The sequence below is a fragment of the Sebastes fasciatus genome, chromosome 17, assembly GCF_043250625.1.
Source record: "Sebastes fasciatus isolate fSebFas1 chromosome 17, fSebFas1.pri, whole genome shotgun sequence".
Lineage (NCBI taxonomy): Eukaryota > Metazoa > Chordata > Actinopteri > Perciformes > Sebastidae > Sebastes > Sebastes fasciatus.
The window spans coordinates 1,587,988-1,604,041 of NC_133811.1; the positions used below are offsets into that span (position 1 = coordinate 1,587,988).

At 40.7% G+C, this 16,054-nt stretch overlaps 1 protein-coding gene across 1 annotated transcript in view; it reads right to left on the bottom strand.

The window, feature by feature from the left end:
- Positions 1 to 3,159: 3,159 nt before the first annotated feature.
- The window catches only part of LOC141754069 (glycogen synthase kinase-3 beta-like), a 39,079-nt gene continuing 26,184 nt past the window's right edge, over positions 3,160 to 16,054 (bottom strand). The window contains exons 7-11 of the mRNA XM_074612890.1: positions 14,447 to 14,651; positions 14,157 to 14,252; positions 13,155 to 13,341; positions 11,967 to 12,044; positions 3,160 to 7,615 (exon numbers count right to left, since the gene is read on the bottom strand). Of these exons, the coding sequence (XP_074468991.1) occupies positions 7,554 to 7,615; positions 11,967 to 12,044; positions 13,155 to 13,341; positions 14,157 to 14,252; positions 14,447 to 14,651 (628 nt within the window). The 3' untranslated portion in view covers positions 3,160 to 7,553. The remainder of the gene's footprint in view (positions 7,616 to 11,966; positions 12,045 to 13,154; positions 13,342 to 14,156; positions 14,253 to 14,446; positions 14,652 to 16,054) is intronic.

Here is a 16,054-nt window from a genome sequence, read left to right on the forward strand (position 1 = left end):
CGGGACTGTAACTAAGGCGCTAGAGGGGCTCCGGACGCTGTCTAAATCGATGCACGATGACTCCGGCATCAACAGCCCCATTAACGACTGGTTAGACCGTACCTTTGGGAAATGGAAGTCCATGGTGGTATCTCTATTCTCCTCAATCCTTGCTGTGTGTGCATGCTTAGTATTATGTGGTTGTTGCTGTATTCCATGTATTCGCCACCTCACTGAGCGTGTGATTATTTCTGCTGTGCAACGAAAGCATCCGGATGCACCTCCTTCTTATCAGATGGCCATGTTCCAAGCTGAGAGACAGGGTCTCCTGGAAATGGTGGGGGGTAGTGAAGATGTTGATCCTGAAGAGGTTGTGTGATGATGCTTATAATTAATACATCTGTACGTAACATTATCTATGTTTATAATAAATATATCTGTAGGTGAACTTAGTTAAGTTCAAAAGAGGGTCTGTTGGATTTATTATGTACAAAAGTGCTTACAATGACCTGCAATAACCTGATTGTTGGATTTGTTGTGCATGAAGTGTTTGCGAGGACAGGGAGGATGCACATTCTGTTCTTTTGCAAGGTCAAGGAGAGAATGGAGTCAGAAGAAGAAACAAAAAAGAAGATATGCAGCAAAAACATCACGTGCCATAAGCTCATGAATATTGATTTGTGTAAAGCTTAAATACGCTGGATCAGGGATAGCTCGGGGTTCAGACTTCACGAACTGACCCATGCACTGTATGTTGTCAGGGACACGTGGACTGGATCCAGATATCTGTATACTCTTTTATTTTTACTTATGCAACATTGATTGTTCGGAATAAATTGTATTATTATGCTTTAACCCGTCTGTTTGGAAAATCTCTTTGTCATACAAGATTAACCAACACGTAACTGGGCCTTGACCTCTTGGAGGTAGAAGGCCAGTTCCTTCATCAGATCGACCCCCGAGTCAGCATTAGATTTTATGGCGGTATTAAATTCTGACTAATGTGAGAATAAATTGATTGGTGTTGGCGTTATTTGGTTCATTCAAAGATGACATGCTGCAGGCACCATCTAAAAAAAAATCACACCGAGGTTTATAAATAAATAAAATTCCACAGATATCTGGTTGACAAAATAGAAACGCAATTGGAGACGAAATGATCTGAAGGTAGCGATACCAATATGCCAAATACTTTTAGATTATACAGTAGGAATGTATCACTTGGAAATACAATTAGAGAGTAGTTCTCAGTGTTAGTGGGCTGAACAGCTGTTCAGATTGACAACACACTAGCAGTAGAACACTTTTTGGGGTCACACAAGGATGACTTTATAGGGTACGTTAGGATATTAGGTAACCCAGACTGATTGAAAAAGTATAAAATACTTTAAGTAAAAGTAGCAAGAGTGCCTTTTATTGCATCTTTTATGTGTATTTTTAATCTTATTGCATCTTTTTTTTTTATGAAACTCACGGCATACAAGTTTCAAATGAACATGGCGTTCTTGGATGTGTTCACAGGAATGAACCAACTCATCCATGTGAAGAGTTTGTTTTTTGTTGTTTGTATGAAACTAAACTTAAATCCAGTCAGAAGCTCTCAATAGAAACAGTGCACACAATCTAAACACAGTTTCATCACTTTATTACAGTAAATGAGTCCATATTATACAGTACATACACAGAACAGAGACAGACGGGTTTGTGTTTCTTTCTCTCTCTTTCTCCGTCTATCCCTCCATCTTTCCAATACATCAATCCACCGGGTGGGGGGAGGGGGTGTGTGGGGGGAGGGAGGGGGGGGGTGGGTGGGGGCAGGATGACACCGTGACAACTTATAAAGAGATGCAGCTATCTCCCTCACTTAGGCTAGATAAAGTAGGTAATGTTAACACACAACTGATCTCTCAGAGAATCTGAAAAGACAAACAAAAAGTACAATTTCTGAGATTCGGTTTATTGAAACTGTCGGTCAACATTTCTGCACGTTGCCTGGCAACTAACACACACAGACACACGCACACACACAGCTGATAGGTGGCTCTGTCTGGAGTCACAACACAAATGTCATGTCATATTTCTGCCATCTTGTGATCATTAGCAGCAATTCTGAATGCCATACCGCACATAATACAAAATGCCCGTGTTGAGTACAAGCTGGACGTCATATTGTGATTTCTAGTCCAACTAAACACTTTTGAGATCAAGTCAGACACGAGACAGCACTTTGTCTGAAATGCCAGTCAGTGACCTGTAGCTACAACATTTCTCAATACTGCACAGTAATAATATATTGCAATCTGACACAACAAAGTTCTGTTCCAAAACGAGAGAAATCAACTATGTGGAAGAAAAGCAAACAAGAACAGCGATTTTCCGCATTAAAAAGTCAGTTTACAGGTTTTGGCGAGAACTACTACTGTACGAGAGAAGTCGGATAAAGCTGCGTCAAATCGGATAAAATTGGATCAACGTCAGACTGTTAGTCCGAAAATGAAAATGACCTCTGTAGCCCACCTCATCTCTGCATGAGGGTAGCGGCCTTTTCTGTTTTTTAATAGCTGTTGTGTTTTTGAGCTTTAAATGGATCATTGCAAACCTGCTAAATGTAAGACTTCTGTCAGCAGGAACATATTTTTAGTATCCAAGTTCACAGAACTCCTGTGGAGAGGAGGAATGAGCTATTTTAATTGTAAAATAAAAAGGGTAGAAGGTTACTGAGGCCAAAATCAAATCAAATTGGATATATCTTGAATATGTTTCATTATAATTGGCATGTGCAGAACTTGAGGACTCTTGTGTAGAATCTGCAGCCTGTTCAATTTAGATCATAAAAAAGTAAAACCAACATCTTCATTCCAAATGTTTTGCATTTATTATACTGTATAGATCAGCAGTAGATAGATGAGCAGGTTGGAGAGAGCTCTGTCACGCTAACGGAACATGCCTCAGAGGTCACATCATGTTTTAGGCCATTATATTTTCCAAAGTGAACAGAAAGAGCATTTTGGAACAGAACCCTTGAAATATTTATTCAACAGTCAGATGGTCCCACAGAGGGCCGAACAGGGAGGACAGCTGATGTTAACAGCTACTTTACATTTTTCACTGGATTACAAGAGCGAGAGAGAGAGAGAGAGAGAGAGAGAGAGAGAGAGAGCGAGCGAGAGCGAGAGCGCGAGAGAGAGAGAGAGAGAGAGAGAGAGAGAGAGAGAGAGAGAGAGAGAGAGAGACAGCGAGAGAGAGAGAGAGAGAGAGAGAGAGAGAGAGATCATCAACAAACATGAGTAGGCTGATTTTTTTTTCTTTGCAGTATTTACATTTTGAATTGTGAAAAAAAGAAACTTATTTACAAGAATGCACAAACTAAGACTGCTTCATCGGCAGGATGAGGGGAGGTAAGATATAAACAACTCTGTAATAAAAAGTAAAAAGAGGAAAATAAAAATCAGTGATATTTACACGTGCAATAAGAGAAGGAGAGCGGGGGGGGCAGGTGGAATGGCTTCTGAGGTTGAACGAAGAGACAAATAAGCCATGTTTGATTCCTCTCACTGGGTCACACCGTTTCATAGCCACAGACAGTCTCACAGCTCGGAGTGTGCGAGGACTGAGTCCTGCGGAGGGAATCAAACATGCTGGTCGAACTCGGACTCAGAATGAGCCCAGCGGTAACCCGCAGGACTGACCGGCAGGTTAGCTGGGAGGAAAGCGTTGGTGGGAAAGAGAATGAGAAATGCTCGCCACTCTCCTCGTATAAAATCAATGTGAATGTGCCGAATGTGGTGGAAGTCAGAAAAAGCATCGGAGCTCTTTACTTTTTTTTTTTTTTTTTTTAAAAAGGTTCAAAGCAAACATGGCTGCAGTTTAGAAACAGCAGGTGAGGCATGGAACAATAGTATCAAATATACTATACTACACACTTTCAAGTGGTCTGTACTGCTTACTAGAAATCTGTAGTGTTGACTGCGCTAACCTCTAAAACACTGGCTGTTCAGACTGCAGGTTGGAATATGGTCATTTGTACTTCAATACTTGAGAGGATGCCGACTGGGATAATACATTCTCTGACCTATGAGCCTGACCTTGACCTATATCTAACCTCTAAGAGCTCTCTGTTCTCACTCTAATGGGGTACATTTCAAATTGATCCTCACAAAGATAGAAGTACAAGGAGCACACAGACACACAGTCACCTAACAGGAACTCCTCTGCTTGAAATTCATGTTCAACTACTATTCACATAGTACTACTATAAGCCTTCCATCCCATTCATCTTCATTCTGCTTGCTTCTGTGTCCATTTATCCTCCAAGTTGTTCTAGTTTCTACAGAGAACATTTGAATCATTTCCACTGATGGAAGTACAGTTTGCTAAAGAAGCTGCAACACCATCTCAAAGCCGGCTTTCTTCGGCTGAAATTAACCGACATCCATCTCTCATCACAAAAACAAAGACATAAATAAATTCACATGAAGTCCCTCCCCCCCATTGACTTTAATAAAACATTAAATCCCTGTCCCGCCATTCTGTAGTTTCTGTGCTGCATTTAGTCAACAGGAGCACCAACATTCACTCAGCTCTTGGAGTACAAAAGCATTTTCTTTTCTACACTAACATCAGGACACGAATGATCTTAATTTCACCAAAAGTAACTTTTTGATTAGATAGCATTTGTGTTTAATCTGCCAATATGTTTCAGGGAATCTTGCAGGGTTTTAGAGACATCTTTAATATATTGTGAAATGAAAACAGATTTTAAGACCAGCAAAACCAGCCTACTGTTTTCTGTATGAAAACATGTCAACAGACAGTAAAGGGAACTGTAAAGGGAACTGTAAAGGGGAGCCATGAAAGGGGAACTTTTGTACTTTTCAACCTGGACCCTATTGTCCCATGTTTCTGTGTATACAGTAAGAGACTAATGGGGACAACAATCTCTGAAATTGTTCCAGTATTGAGGGAGAACGCTGCAGCCGCTAAATAGGCAGAAATGTAATCACTCGGTGCAATAGTGCAACATCAATGTACGTTCACTAAAAGTGCTTGTGTTTGCCACTGACAGGACCCTACAGAGGAATAAAAGGTTTGATTTCACTTTTGCTTGATCTACTCTGTTTGTTATATCTAACCAAGTCTCACTCTAGGAGAAGCCTCCTTCTGAAATCTCACAAGAGGGTTAGGCCTCATCCACATTGTGGAAATCCAAGTCTCACGGCAGTTCGTGAAATAGTCACGAAATTTAATCTTTTTTGGTTCATGTACAAAGACACGAATTTCATTTTTTTTTGTGACCCTCAGCATGACTTTCAACAACGTGTTTTTGTGCGTTTCCCTATGAATGTCCATCAACACGTGACGCACGTGTCAATTTCTGCTCCAGTCTTCTCAAAATAAAATTACGTAGTTAGGTTTAGGAACTAAATCTACTTGGTTAGGCTTAGGCAACAAAACTACTTAGTTAGGTTTAGGAAAAGATCACGGTTTGGGTTAAAATGGGTTAAAATAACACCGGAAGAGGCGTAACTTAAGTACGGAAGTTACGTGACAAATAAATCCACTTTGGGACAGGAACACCGGTCTCCTGTGTTTTTTGTTCACTGCTCTCTATACTTCCCGGTTTACATACGAACTCATTTCGTGCTGACCATCACGGATTTTTTTTTTTAAATTCGTGTATATGTACACAAATTGTGACTATTTTGACTGGGCTGGGAAATCATTTAAATATTCAGCAATGACATTGAAAATCTTTTAGATAACACTAAGCTATGCTTCTGTACTCCAACAACAAACTGACAACACCGGCACTCTCCTCTCCAACTCTCCCTCATATTTCCACCGTAGTCTTCCGCCAACAAGTCATCTCTTGGGAGCTTTCAGAACGACAAGAATTACATTGCAGCTCTTTTCGCGGCTGTGGTGCTCTCACTCAATACTGGACCAAAGTGTTGTGCCCATTAGTCACTTAGACATAAAAACATGGGGAAACAGGGTTGGAAAATACGAAGTAACTGTATTTACCACATTTAAATACTTTTCAAAGCTTTAAAATGTATGATTTATCTTAAAACAATTTCAGACTTTTTAAAAGCAGCAACAATAACCCTAATTCTAAAGTTTTCACTTCTTTTTTTGAATTGGCTTGGAAGATATTCAAGCCATTATTAGTGGAAGGCTGTCAGGTTTCTTTTCTTTCCAGTGGTTAAAAGGGACATAAATTGTTTATTTTTTTCAGCAAGTAAATTCTGGAAGCTATTTCTTTAAGAAGCATTGATAGTCGGGATACACAATCTCTAGTTTATTAGACAAGCTGCAATATTTGTTTACGTTTTCTATTGCTGCAATGACCTCGGACAGTGGCATCCAGAGCACTGCTGGTTTTCATTTAATCATCAAGTGAACACAACTAGCGAGAGAACAAGCAGTGCACCGAGCAGCGTCCAGTAATCTACTAACATTTGCACAACTATGGTTTTTGCTCGATTTCAAAAGGCTCATTTTTCTAGATCTGCTTTTGCTGAGCCCTAGATTTCACACTTTCTTAACAACTGACATTTACAGGTCTAAAGTCATTTTTGAGGTGATGAACAAGAGCAGGAGTTGAGGAATATTTCTCTGGATGTTTGATGTTATTGATTTTCCAACAAATTAACACCTCTGCCATCCTGGATGTGGAAATGAGTTGATCTTACCCATATTTATTCCTACAACATGTAGGGGAACGGTTTCATCGAGGAATATTTCACTCTTACCAGACAAATCTCTCTAGAACAGGAAACAAACAGATGGATACAAGACGCGGTGACTGGTGGAGTCAGTCGGGTTATTTCTCCAGTCTGTATAAAGCAATGCTGCCACTGAACATGATTCACAACCACACACTGATAACTGCTACCTGATACTGATGGGGTTCTCTAGATGTGGAGGTTTTAATTTAAACCTAAACATCAGGCCGGATTGGTAAAATAATATGGCTGGAGGATTTAGGAATTTATCATTCCCTGCATCCGCTCTCCCGCCCTGAGTTGAATAAAACATCCATTACCCTGATGACCTATTTGGGGTCAGTTCTGATCTTGGTCAGGCAGTGTACAGTTCAGATGCAAAAACACTGAAGAATATAAAAAAATAATCTGAAGAAAAGGAAGAACAAACTCTAGAGACAAAATGTTGTGTGACCACGTGATGCTTTCAATTAGTCAAATAAATTAAACACAAATAGAAAGAAGAAAAAAGTTGATTTAAAAAAGAAAAGGTTACATTACAGAGGACCAGCCCCCACTGTTGAACCTTCACAGACCACCCGAGCAGCAGCGAGATGACTCTGTGTGTGTGTGTGTGTGTGTGTGTTTAACAATCACCTGCCGTAGTTTCAACCCTGGCAGCTAAAGAACTAATGTTTGTTTGTTCAATTTACTGTACAAAAACAGATCATCTAAGAGGTGAGCAAGCAGCATGGAGGAAAGCAGTAGAGAGTGTGTGTGTGTGTGTGTGTGTGTGTGTGTGTGTGTGTGTGTGTGTGTGTGTGTCTGAGAGGGAGAGGCTGGCAGGCAGGCAGGTGAGGAGCTGCTTCAGATGCTGTTAAGAGATCCTGGTACTGAACTGTGTTGAGATGAATCTGAACCGGTACCATCTGAAGGACACAAGAGGAAATAAAAGACAGTCAGTGGTAATTCAACAGTCCAGGACACAAAGGACCTGACAGCCCTATTTGACATTATAAGCCTTAATTCAAGACAATATTGGTTTCTGGAAATATGTTTGATAAAGTAGGGGGGTCATTATATTTAAGGACTACACAACTATGTACAACATTAGATAACATTAGACATTCCAACTAGGGCTGGGCGATACATTGAAAAAAGTCGATGTATCGCGGCTTGTCCCACACGCGGTGTATAAAATGACTATATCGCCAACATTGACTATAAATTGTCATGTAATGTTTTTAAGCCACCCCACCGGCATGAGACTTGCTTTGGCATTTCCTTCTCTCTAATATTTTTTATTATCAGCAATGTTATAACAGCTTACTGGTAAACATACATTTAGTTGCTTTACACGTATTACATACCATTAAAAACGGTGTGTGTGTGTGTGTGTGTGTGTGTGTGTTAAGTATTTATCAAAATATATAAAGCATGTATTGCCAGATAACTATTTGGTTAAAGTGAATACTGTTTTGTTAAATTGAACTTGTGATTTCTCCCTTTTTGCATGCCAGATTAAAATAGTTCCAACAGAAACCACTAATGAATATAAACAAGAAGGTTTAATGCAGACTTATGATGCAGGGACTACAAGAATCATCATATGCATCGAAGGGTTAAATCGAGCATTTATGAAGTGCTTACAGATATTTGAAAATATACAGTATATCACGATATAGCCTAAAAATATTGTGATATTAATTTTAGGCCATATCACCCAGCCCTAATTCCAACTGAATGGAGAAGAATGGATGGATGGCCATGGTTGTAACTGAAAACATACTTGGACAAGATACACAAGATACACAAATGTGGAACATAAGTTCCACTTTTAGACCCTAGTCCCCGGCTCAACCAGGACTAGGGTGCTCGCCAGTGTGGGAACCCTGGTCTCACTCCTGTTTTGGTTGTTGTTTTGCTTGAGGTCTGGCACCTGAGGTCTGTACTATGAAGCGAGTTCAACATACCCAGGGTATCTTCTCGTTATCTGGCAGGACTAACCCTAACAAACGCAATCATGCTAAGCGGTCCTACAACGCTGGTTATCAACTCGGTAAATCGACCCAGGGGCATGTTTCACGGATTAAGCCTGGGTTTAATTAGTTAGCAGTTATCCTGGCTCAGTTTAGCCTTGACTCGGTTTCATGAAAGCAGTGGTACACAAGTTACCATGGAGATTTATTCTGTGCTAGCTGCACCAGGCTAAGAGCCAGGCTTGATTTATCCTGGTGCCTTATCTGTTCAGTCAGCAGTCACTCTGATCTGAAACCAATGTGTTTTATACAGTTAGTCCATGTTCTTATGGATGGATTTTGCCTTATTTTTATTATTAACCTGCATTAAAATACCATATTTTAATACAGGTTAATAAAAATAAGTACTTAACCGAATACATACCCCCATTCAGTTAAAGGGACTCTATGTAAGAATCAGAAATGTCTTGTTAACAGCGACTCCTGTGGCCGTTAAGTCAACTAAAGTCAGCGTCCTGTTGCTGGCGCTTGTGCTCGCTCTACATAGACATGAACGAGCATCACTCAACACAGTGAGGAGACACACGTCAGCTAAAAGCACAATATCACTCTATATTTCAGCTGCTTGGCAGTAATGTTAGCTGACCAGACCAAGGTCTCTCCATGAATCAATGCTGATCCTAATGTTGGCTTTTCCTGCCTCAGCCTCCCGATCGCGGCCGGAGGGAACAGGGGAGACACCGGAGTTTTGGTCGGAGACGATAACGTTTCTCTCTGCGGAGCCCCGTCACTTCACAAGACACGGGAAACCTCTGTAGGTCTAGAGGAGCTGCAGCAGTTATTTCTGCACAAACGTCCACTGTACATTCACTAGATATTCTCAGAGCTAAACTAACTCTTCTGCAGTGTGGAGTGAGCACGCAGTGCAACAGTGTTTGCAAGACAGGGCTTCCCTAGATAGAACTTTGCGGTTTTGGTGCTTCCGTGTAGTTTGTGTTGGACTCTGTCTGAACAGCGTAGCCACACGCGAGCGCGCATGGGACATCGACCAGCAATGATTTATACGTGTTAGGACTTACAAACAGTACCTTTAAGTACTGTTATTTTAACATTGTGATCATCGTTCATTTTTATTTTTTATAATCATTCATGTGATTGTCATTGTTACGGTTATATTGTGTTTATGAAGACTGCAGTTCATATTGTTGTTAGAGGTTTGATGAATATATTATTAATTAGAAATGTTTGATGAAGTTCACTGGACCAGTAACTATGTACTGTAGTGTACTGTATATTCATGAAACCACAGGGAGAGGACACCACGATGCTTTGACCTTTTATTGTTCTTGGATCACTGGTCTGCTGGGGGAGAAACACACAGCAATGATTAATACATCCTGTTACTGTGTATACTTAAGGTGTACATTGAAATGATCACTTCTCTTTCTCATCCCTTCAGTTTGTATTGTTAAGTGTGTGCTGCACAGACATCTGACAGTTTGTGAATTCTGTAAAACACATATCAGTTGTTAACTCTGCATGGTGTGGATGTCCTACACTCATTAGATGCCAGGCTGCTCTCAGGCTGTACAGTATCTGGGTCCTGTTCAAAACAAAGTTTTTCATGAGCACCACATCACTGACTTCTTATCCATTATGGACTAAATAAGTATGTTCACTAGATTGACGTGTAGGCTACATCCATCCAGCCTTCTTTCTTTCTTTCTATATAAATAATGGTCGTAATGGGGCAGACCATGCACCATTCCTGCTGTACTAATTAATGTGTTTTAAACAATTGACAAACTGTCAGATGTCTGTAGGCATAAAGCACACACTTAAAAAAGCAAATATCAATGAAAAAAGTGATTTATTTAAAAAGAGTCAACGTTTAAAATCACAAAAACAACCTGCAGGACTAGGAACGAGATATGGAGATAAAAGAAAGACGTTGAGGAAATTAGAAAGAGAAGTAAGTGATCATTCCAGTGCACACTGTAAGCATGTATGTAACATAATGTGTTAATCGTTGTTATATATAGATATATACGAAGATATATATATATATACAATCGTCGTATAGTAGCATTGTGGATTAGTGGTTGTAATTAATCTTCATGGTAAATTTCCTAAATAATGTTAACTTCCGCTGCTCACTTTTAAGGTGAAGTGACAGTAACTCCTTGAATGGTTTAATTATGACGGCTTCAGTTAACAGCGGCGGTGAGTGAATGTGATAACACTGCTTTAAGTCTGGATTATGACTTAAACTTCTTCGTCTTCGATCCACGCACCAAGCTTTGATTGGTCAGTAGGAGGTGCTTTTAAACGAGCTGATCTCTTATCTCCACCTTAACCTGCTCCGGAGCAGTTTAGGTGTTCGGCATCAGTTACCATGGTGATCTACCCCGGTAAGAAGTGAACCACCGTCGTAGGAATGAAAACCCAGATTTGGCGTCGCGACAGGTGTGATACCATCACAAAATGCTCTTTAGATGAGTTGATCTATCCTTTCTGATTAAGTGACCAGTATTTCACATCTAATCAGTTTATGATATGTTTTGTTGATTTCATACCTAATACTGCCATCTTGTGTCAAGAAACACCCATTACTCAGGTTACAGCACAAATATAGAGTTACAGAACTACTAACTCTTTTTATGAATTATTTAAAAATAAGTCTTTCATGTCACTAAATTGCCTGCCTGCCTGCCTGCCTGCCTGCCTGCCTGCCTGCCTGTATCACAATGAACAATCCATTAGATTTTGGTGAGCAGTGATTCAGGATTTTTTTAAGAATTCCGATCAGCCTGAGCATTAAGACCAAAGGGTAGAACACATGCGCAGTTTAACTGATGACGCGTTGATGACGCATGACCCAGCCTTCTTCTGAGAGCAGAGAGATACGTGTGTGGGTGTGTGGTGAGACTCCGAGGTGCGGCGGCAGCTGCTGTCCGTCCACGGTGAGAAAGACAAAAACGGTAGATGACGGGATGAGAGACAACGAAGCGTTACGTTCTACAGACATAACGAGGCTGCTGAATGAGAGAGGCATCCACCGATACGTTACACGGAAACACACCGTGGTAATAATAAGCCGACAACGTCACGGTACCGCCAGCTGGGAGCTGGGATCTGTTTTTAAAGTCAGGCACCTTGGCAGAGGTCTGCGCGCTCTGAGTCCCATTCTAGTTGGGATTCATTTTACACCAAATTTTAACAATTTTCCCCCAGCCACCTTAAATCATAATATGAACATTTACAATACAATTATAATAACATTAACAAAAGAGTTTCCTACCGTGGGCAGAAGCAGCTGTATGAGAGCGAGCGTGAGGAGGAATGAGTGTTGAGTTCAGCTGGGGCTGGATGGACAGCTCTGCACAAAATAAAAGAAGAGTTTTTATTCAATGAGTCATATGTACAGTATATCAAGAGGACAGCATCACACAACAATAGGATAGTCTATGCTGCATTAATTGCATCTCCTCTGAGATCGCAGCGTTGGCCCAAAACAAACCAAGAAACATCACCTGATTGTATTTAGAGAAACAGATGGTGATGAATCCATTGAGCATAAATTCAACACAACTAAACAACCTGTCAACCAAAACAAATGGAAATCTGACTGCTCCTTGCCAATTAATAAAAAACTACTTTATTTGGACAAAACAGATCAACTAAAACCTTTACAAGTGACCGTGCACCCCAAAATCTAAAATACACGTTTCCTCTTCCTTGTAGTGCTAAATATCAATCTAGATTGTCTTGGTGCAGAGCTGCAGTGTGTTGGAGATATCGGCTGTAGAGATGTCTGCCTCCTCTCCAGTATAATGGAACTAGGTGACACTCGGCTTGTGGTGCTCAAAGCGCCCATTTATTTTAAAGAACTCAACAGCAATGTCTCTTTCCAGAAATCATGACCCGGTTACTCAAGATAATACACAGGCCTTGCTGTGAGCGGTTTCATGTAGGAACTATTTTCTTTCTACCAAACTACACCTGCCAAACGTATCACTACGCAGAGGGAAGCTAACCGATACAGCAAGCTCACCTAGCACCCCCCCCCCATTATTGTTTACATCTCACACCATCACGAGCATAAGCCTCTCGTCCATGAGTAGACACACGCTTCCTTCTGCGCGGTGATACGGTTGGCAGGTGTATTTGGTAGAAAGAAAATAGTTCACAGTTCACAATTCAATTCAATTTATTTTTATATAGTGTCAAATCCTAAAATAAGTTATCTGGAGAAGCTTTTCATAAAGAGCAGGTCTAGGCCCTACTCTGTGGTAGTACTCACAACAAGGCCTGTGGATTATCTTGAGTAACCGGGTCATGTTTTCTGGAAAGAGACATTGCTGTTGAGTTTCGGCAACTCACACCAAAACAATCTAGATTGATAAACAGCACTACATGTAGGGGGAAAAATATATATTCTAGATTTTGGGGTGAGCTGTCACTTTAAGATAAGTGTGCTTGAATCTACCTGTGGTGCTGAAGTTGAAGAGCATCGGCAGTTCCCGGCCGCTGGGCAGTCGTGTGTTCGGCTGGCGCAGCTCGTCAAAGAAGGCGTGTGAGCAGGCCTCTAGTGGGGAGAACCGTGAGGCTGGCGTGTACTCCAGCAGCCGGGAGCAAAGAGCGATGGCTTCTGGAGGGGTGCGAGGTTTAAACACCTGAGAAACAAGAAGAGTTTGAGTCCAAATATCTGACACAAATGACAACCACACCAGGCAAATTCTAGTTTCAATGTAAAGCACTCTGTAGGTAGAATACCCATTGATATGAAGAGCCCCAAAAAAGGAAATTTGCCTTCACACTAAACCCTTAGTGTGAGTATTTATTATCTACTGGAAGTTAGCATGACACTCCGATGTTCCATTTACATTATTTTATTTTACAAACGCGGTAAATGTATTAGAAAATTAGAAAGAAAACACAAAGAAAAACCCTTATAGTAGAGTCTGCATCTAAAAAAAGCAATTGCATGCCGTTTTTGGAGTAGAAAGCTATCTGCTCTGTAGTAAATGTTAAAGGGACACTTCTCTTGGTTTTACATTGTTTCTGTACTCTTAAGGTGTCACAGGGTTAATCGACCTTCAGAAGGAGGGCACTAAAGCACTTCAACTGGCATACTTAAATAGACTGCGTAGGCAACAACACGTCCACAGCTTTTCTCTTTTTTTGTTCTGATAAACTGGTGTAATGTATGTCTAATGTATGTATATAGAAATTCTAAACATTTGAAGAGTTCCTCCACACAAAAATTTACAAAATATGTCTCATACAACATGTAGAATGCAGTAAAAATCAGAAGTAAAATAATAGTAATAAACAACAGCTTCCATACATGTACCGCTCAACAGTTTTTTCACATTTATAGATTTCTTTTTGTCAATTCTCAGATTTGACACATGAATTTATTGTACATGCCAGACAGTGCAGACCTGGTGAATGCTTTGCTGGTGTCTGTTCTCAGGTATTTACTTACCTTGGTCCATGGATGAGCTTTGATCTGAGGAAATTTGAATTCTGTGTAGTTTGGGTTCATCTCTCGGATTTGTTCCCTTGTTGGGGTTCCTAGCACCTGAGAATAGATGTAGGAGTATGAGCAGTAATCCGTAGACACAAAGGTCATGTAGGTTTGAGATGGACTGTGATCATTCTAGAAATTATGATACCAATACATCAATACAAAATAATGGATAAGCACACCCACAAGCACAAACCAAGTTAATATCCTACTGTGATAATCTCCACTGGCCTAATAAACACACTCACCTTGATAATCTCTACAAGCTGGTCCACCCCACTGTCACCTGGGAATATGGGTTGTCCGAGCAGCAGCTCAGCCAGTACGCAGCCCGCTGACCAGATGTCAATGTTTGCCGTGTAGTCTGTGGCACCAAAAATGAGCTCAGGGGCACGATAATACCGTGAGCAGATATATGACACGTTGGGTTCACCGCGGATCAGCTGCTTGGCGCTGGGGAAACACAAGAAATCAAATGAAACGATAAAGATTGCAGCAAAAAATGGCTGAGGTCCAAGGGGATGAAAAGTGTTTTTTGGGGTTTGATGTTATTCCTCTCCCAATAGACTAAAGACGTTTTTTAACCTACTAATGTGAAAGGGTCCACCGGAGTTGGGGCGGATTTAACGGTCCGGTCCGGCGTAAGAGCTTAAACCGGTTGGATTTTATGTCAACCAGCTGATCCGGCATTTGTCATTATGACATGTTCTGGCAAATTAAAAAGTAGCCGACATCGGCAACAGGTACTTGTGTCAATCCAGCTTGTACAGCATTAGTAACAAGCAATATGACAACGTGATTAACATAATATTAGATTTGTTTATAAACTGACTAGGGCTGTCAAAGTTAACGTGATAATAACCTGTTAACACTAATCTGTTTTAATGCCACTAATTTCTTTAACACATTTACCAACTTGCGATTTTCACATTTCAGTAGAAGTGGGAGGGGGGAGTAGGAGGGAAGAGGTGCACGTTGTGTTTGTTTATTAGAAAGTTCATGTTTGTCTTGGGATGACGAGACGAGACGAGACGAGACGAGACATGGCAGAGTTATCCTGAAAGAAAACTAAAACTGCGCCAATGTGGCAACATTTGAAGCCCATGAAAGAGGTGAGCCGAAAAACAAATGAAGCAACGTGTAATGTGGTGCCGCTTCTTCTTCTTATTTAGTGTTTATTGGCGGTTGGCAAACCAGCCTAGGGGAGCATTATTGCCACTAAGTAGACTGGTGTTGCAAGCAAAACAACCAATCTGAGCTGCAAAGTCTGTAACGCACCTGTCAATCACTGCTCGCTCAACTCCGATCAGAAATAGGCATTACAGTAACAGAATCTTGATTTCTATTTGATCAGCGCTGCCTAGTTTGACCGTTTGATCGGAGTTCAAGAGCAGTGATTGACAGCTGCGTTAGAGACTCCTTGGCTCTGATTGGCGGTTTTTCTTTGGGCGCCGTGGAATATTGCAAATGCCATTAGAAGCACTGATGGCATTTGCAATCCTGCACTACTGTTAGGATATAGTGACAGTTTTACAAAAATAACTTTTATCATAATTGCTCAAAGTTACCAACAGCAGCTTTAATATCATCTCGGTTTGAAAAATTTAACACTGGCCCAACCCTAGAGTCCACCGCGCAAAACAAACTTCAAGATTAAGAAGTAGGTCTGCCGTATTGAATACAGTCACATAATGCCACTGGGCTGTTTGAAACAGTTAATTCATGTCTAAACCTTCACATATTATCTGCAATGTGACATACTGAATACCCTATTGGAGAATAGATACAGATTCATTCTGTTCTTTCTGCACAAACATGCTACATCTCTTAATTTTGCTGTTGTTAAAACTCTTCTT